Source organism: Pteropus alecto, unplaced genomic scaffold (genome assembly GCF_000325575.1).
Source record: "Pteropus alecto unplaced genomic scaffold, ASM32557v1 scaffold220, whole genome shotgun sequence".
NCBI lineage: Eukaryota > Metazoa > Chordata > Mammalia > Chiroptera > Pteropodidae > Pteropus > Pteropus alecto.
This window is the reverse complement of record NW_006430043.1, coordinates 401,893-407,892: the sequence shown is the minus strand read 5'-3', so window position 1 is coordinate 407,892 and position 6,000 is coordinate 401,893. Positions and strand designations below refer to the sequence as shown.

Below are 6,000 nucleotides of genomic sequence, written 5' to 3'. Positions count from 1 at the left end.
ACATAAAACTATATATATAAGTAATTTATTTTCTAAAAGCAGTAAGGAGTACATACTGTAAGTTTCTTCCATGTTGGAAATGAAGGAGCTGAATCCAAGTGCTGGGGGGGGAAAAAAAAAGAGTGATTCAGGGAATTGGAAATGAAATGTATCAAAAGGTGGCCCTAAGAGGTAAAGTCAAATTGGAATTCAAACTACTTAAGTTCAATATAAGAAACCCTTAGTACCCCATCCCCCAAATATTTTCTCCTTTAAAGCATTCCTTACTACTTTGAAACATTTCAACATCATTGCCTAATTCACACACTTGGAATAAATTCTAGGGCTCATAAATAGTTAAGAAAAACTAAATATGACTACTAATTTAAACTGTATTGAGGTAATAAGATGTTAAGATGTTAGCCTACTTTAAATGCCATTACAATAGCTGGTCACTCTTTACCATATATTACGGTTTGATGCTATTTTAATATTAGAGAACGCAAGTTAAGACCAAAAGATACTGTTACTTAAACTTCAAAATAAACATAGGAATAGGGTACAATTTTAAAGCTCTCCTCCCAAGTTCTTAGAAATATAGCATGGACAGGCTGCCAGTCTTGCTCCTCCCTGGTACCTGGGAATGCTGGAAGCCTATGTCAGAAATTATATACACTAAATTCATCCAATATGCCCAGAGACAGCCTAGTTTACTATTTCTACAACTTTTCTTAAATATGATTAGGAAGTGCCACATTTTTTCCAGTGATGCCTCACCTCCCCTCTGACCCCAATCTCCTATGCTAAAATGGATAGATTGTTATTTAATCTCTCTAGTTAATACTCATTCCCTCTATACACTGAGGGAAAACTTCTAAATCTTAGGACTTAAGAACAGCTCATTTTATGGATAACACAATCATGAGAACAAGTCTGTTAACAGAAATGTGGATAAGACAAGAAATGGTTTTGAGTCTGAATCCTGAGATCCCCACTATCGAGCACTATGATTAAATAAACTTATCATTATAGGAAAAATCTAAATTTATATATAGCCATCTCCATTAGAAACTTCTGAAAAGTTTGGCCTGATTTACAGTTATTGTCTCTAGAGCAACCTCTCCTTTGGCCTCTCGTACAATTCCACACCCCTTCCCCCCATTCTATGACATAAGCAGCCTTGGAATCTATGATAGGAAATACAAGTTATCATCTGGAACTCTAGTTTAGTAATTTGCTGCAGAGCCCATTTGTTAATTACAGTCATTAGTGGAACTGTCGTAAAAAATATTTTTCATGTCTGGAGTAAGAAATTCTGATCTTCCTTTTGACATGTTTTACTTATACATCATTACTCTATACTTATTCAATAAAAGTAAAAGAAATTTAGAAGGAAGAACTAAGTATTATGTTCCTTGATTTTAAGGCATTTAAAGGACTGATCATCACTAAATTCAGCAACTTGTAAGATGTCACTCTATCCTCTAGGGGAAAAAGGACTAATTACAGTAAATAAAGGGCAATGAAATCGATAGCCTCATCATTCAGCCTTGTCTATTTAAATATCTTCCACATCAAACTGTTAACAGGTGATCTTTACCTTTTCCCTAGTACTAGACGTGGTGAAACGGGAAATTACAGTCTAGATTAGGGCCTGATGTAGCCTGAAGCAATTGGTTAAACTCTTAACAGAATTAGGGGCTCAGTAAAATAGTTTTTCTTCCTTTAAACAAAACATTCAGAGTAGATTTAAGCAATAAGACCAAATAGGTGAAGGCGGGAAGGTGGTTATCTCGAAAGGAGCTAGGGAGGCCCTCGAAGGGACGAAGCAGTGGCAAAACTGCCGGTAACCAAAACAGCTACGTTGAGAACCCACCACGCCAAAGGCTACAGGCAGAAAAAGGAAGATATTAGATGGTTAAGGGATCCTACCACACAAAACGGAGTTGTTTGCTGGCCTCAAGCCAGGGCTGGACGCCTCTCCTACCTCGGTCAAGACACGCTCTCCCCACAGTCGCCTCCGCCCCACATCCGCGCCAGAGCAACGCTCACTTCCGGCCCTTGACGTTAGGGGTGGGGCTCCGGGTGGGGCCCCCACTTCCTGTGACGGAGGTCTCAATTCTTACTCGCGCAGGGGGCTGAGCAGTGACCCTCCTTTGGCCCTTCCCATTCTTTAGGCCACACCCCGCCTCAGGCCCGTCCTCTTTTAGCGCATCCGCCTGGGGCCCCCAGAACGATAGTGGCCTTGCGTGGGTGGAACAGGCACTGCTTTCCCTGCGCTTTGTGGCGGCCATCTTAGAAAAGAGAACGGGTACTTAGAAATGGGCACCGGAGGAAGGAATGCGATGGGTTAGAAGTTGGGGGCAGGTTGGGAAGAAGCTTTATGAAAGTTGTCAACATACGAAAGTGGTTGAAATTTTGAGGGAGTGGAAGAGGAAAATTGTAAAGGAGATAAGCAGGTAGAACAGTCGAAAAAACAACAAAACAAAACAAAATCAACCCAGTTACCAGGAAAGGGAATCTAGTTGTTTTCGTTTAGCACGTGTTGTGGAATCTCAAAATTCAAAAGTCAATAATAGTATCTGAGAATGCTTGGTAGGACGGATACTGTAGTTGGATTAAAAGTGAGTTTTAGAGTTAAGGAGAGAGCTTACAGAAGAGAGTTGGCGAGGTAAAGAGGGCCAGAAAGTTATAACTTGATAGTGGAAACCCAAACTTGTATTATGAGAGCCTTTGTACTGGAAACTGATACACAGAACAAAACAAAATAAAACAAACGTTTAAGCAGTAGCTCCTGTCCCTAAGGTGGTTAGATAGGCCCCAAAGTGGATGAAAGGTTAAATGGCAGTATAACAGATGCCAAAGTGGTCGAGACTAAATTCATATTAGGAAGAAATCAGTGAGGCCCAAAGTGACCTGGGAAGACTTTGTGGAGAGAAGGGACTTGCGGCCTTTGAAGATTAGGGGGGAAAAAAAGGAAGGTGTTGACATTCTAGGTAGATCCGGTGATGCTATTTTTCAAAACAGTTGAAAATGTGATATGACAAAAATTTTTGTACTGTCCAAGGTTGAGGAGGCAGTCTGGGAGATCAGCCTGGCTATTGAAATATTTGGATTTTTGGAATGTTTCCATGATTTATAGAACCTAGATGTGACTTAGGAGAATCTATCCTGACAGCAAGAACTGAATGTGGGTTTAGTGAGAAGGATCATAGGAGGAAGACATTTTATTTTTACATGAATAAATCGTAAACATAACTTTTTTTTTTTTTTTTTAATTATCAGCCCTTGGCCTGAAGAGAGTGTGCTTCTTAGCTTTTGGTCCATATCAGGATCCTAAAAAGAAATGTGTTGATGGAACCTGGGCCCAAGCCATTTTTGTAGGCTAATGGTTCTTAACCTTGTTTGCACATTAGAATCACCTGGGGAGCTTTTAAGACATACTATGCCAATTTCTCATCCTGGACCAATTAATCAGAAAGAGCTGGGCATAGCAATTTTTAAAAAGCTACCCAGATGATTCTAATGTGCAGTAAAGGTTGAGAACCACTGACCTAGGCACTGTTTTTAATTTACAAAAGCTATTCTTCTGCACAGGATGATTCCTGTGAAAAGGAGCAAGCTGTTAAAGTGTTTCTTGAAAGATAATTGCTAAGAATAAAAGCTTCATTGCAAACTAGGTGCAAAACATTTTAGAAAAGCTGATGTTTTGGCAAATCAGTTTCAGATTGTTATGAACATCTTAATCTTTATGAAATCCTAAACCTCTGAATTTATCACAACATCACTCATGCCAGTTGGTGGAGTCACTGTGATTTGAAGCAAAATGTGTGTGTTTTTTAGGCTTTAAATTGCAGTAATCTGGTGAAATGATTGACACTTACTGTGACCCATATTTCTTTTTATTCAGATACCTGGAGATTGAAATTTCTGAAGAAGAAAGAGCCAAGGGCTTGAGAGGATGGGGAGGGTGCCAAACTAGAATCCAAAGTCAGGTTTTACTGCATGCAGTAATGCCTTGTCAGGGTGAAAGGATCCTCAACTGATAAAGCTGTTTCATTTAGCATCAGCAAACAAGCCCACCAGCTTTTAAATAAACAACAACAATAAGAAAACAAAAACTAAAAACCCAAACTGTCTTTCAGTGGAGTTTTAAAAATAAAAATGCACCACATATTTATTCTTTCTATTCTTAAATCCTTTGTTCATATCTTTCCAACCCAGAAATTTTCTGCTTTATCTGAGATCCCTGCTGAGCTTTCTTTTAGACTGGTTTTTCAGCCAGGCTGAATATATTTGAAAAGGAAAAAAAAAAAAAACAATGAGAAACCAAGGCATTTACACAGGGTTATTCTAGAAGCTGGCTGGGATCAATATCCCAAACTGAATCTAATCCTCGCTGGTTCTATCTGGTGATATGCTAGCATTTATCCCTAAATTATAGATTATATTTTGGAATAAATAATCGTTAGTTAAAAACAAAGACTGTGCTAATGAGTAAACAAACAGTTCTGTACTCTAGTGATTGTGAAAAATCTTTATTACAAAATCAGTTTCCTCAGCTTTTAAGATTGAAGGAATTTCAGTAGTCATTGAGATTCTTTAGAGATTTTCAATGTTTTGGAAAGCCCAGCCTATCAGAAGGTTAAATATTAAATTTGTTTCTGGTTTGAATCCTGTCAACTAAGGCCTGGTTTTCTCATCTAATTATGGTTTCTGATTTGGTAGTTGAGTGTATAATTAAACATAGAAAAATTATTCAATAAATGCAGTTGCAAAATATTTCAAAATGAGAGATCTCTGGGGGAATATAGTAGATGTCCTGATTGATAAGGATAAATTGGGAAGTATTGCTTTAGAGTAGGGTGAAATGTTGAGTTGGTTACAAATTTTTAGGCAAAGTAGCAGGGAGAGGCACTCTCACTATAGAGCAAATGAAAATCAATTTATGTTTAAAAAAGAGTTGCTAATGAGAGTTTGCCAATAATAGCCAACATCCAGCTCTACAAATACAAGATGATACAGGATGAATGAAAACACCAGTATTGATTTTTTTTTCTTTTTGGTTTATACTTTAAATTCATTGTCTTAGTATGTAAATGTTCTATATCTTTGTGATTCACATTGCTTGTAATAGTTACCGGGGTACCTGAGAAATCAGTTTTCTATGTTTTTCTTTGACTTCTAGGTAGTTCCTTTCCCATGGACTCAGAAACAAGTAACTCTTCACACTATTTTTGGTGCTGGCATCTAATATGTAAATTCTAAGTCAAAATTTGTAAACTGTTGTTGGTTATCACTTTGGCAAGGCTTAATGAACAGATAAGTAAGGAAATGGGAACTTCTTAAAAGTTAAGTGTTGAAAAGATGGTATAATGGCAGAATTGTGCTAAAGACATTTTACCTAACAAAAATTGTGTAAAGGACTAGTCTTACATTTTCTTGTGGCCTCTTCTTGCTCTCCTTCCTTCTCAGCTCTTAAACTTTGTGTCATACCAATGGTTCTCAAAGTGTGGTCCCCAGACCAGCAGCATCTCCATTACTTGGGAACTTCCCTCCCCTCCCCTCCCCTCCTCTCTTCTCTTTCTTTTCTTTCTTCTCTTTCTTCGAGGCAATCCTTGGTTGACCTCACAGATTGCAAGGACTTTGTCAGCTTACATTCCCTTATTTATTTATTTTTTTATTTTTTACACTTACAGCACCTGGTCTTCCTAGGAGGTCTCCCATCCAAGTAATAACTAGGCCCGACCCTGTGTTTAGTCTTTCTTGAAGCTTTGACAAAATGTTATGTTAGAAACCAAAAAAGTGATGTTTTAGTTTCTATTGTGTCTTCCTTGAAGGCCTCAAAAGTTCTTGAAGCAAGATTTGAGTAGATCTAGCTCTTGTGTTTTGAATGATGCAACTGCCTAATAAGGAATGTTTTATCCCTTGTGAGTAGGGCGGCTGACTTGGTTTGTCTGGTTATCCCAGGATAATTATTATTGCCTCTTTCATGCTCTGGAGTATTCTGGTTTGGAAGAA

The 6,000-nt window shown here is 38.1% G+C and overlaps 1 protein-coding gene across 1 annotated transcript in view; it reads right to left on the bottom strand.

Moving 5' to 3' along the window:
* The window catches only part of GTSF1 (gametocyte specific factor 1), an 11,832-nt gene extending 11,729 nt beyond the window's left edge, over nt 1–103 (bottom strand). The window contains exon 1 of the mRNA XM_006904487.1: nt 57–103. Within this exon, the coding sequence (XP_006904549.1) occupies nt 57–72 (16 nt within the window). The 5' untranslated portion in view covers nt 73–103. The remainder of the gene's footprint in view (nt 1–56) is intronic.
* Nucleotides 104–6,000: the final 5,897 nt, after the last annotated feature.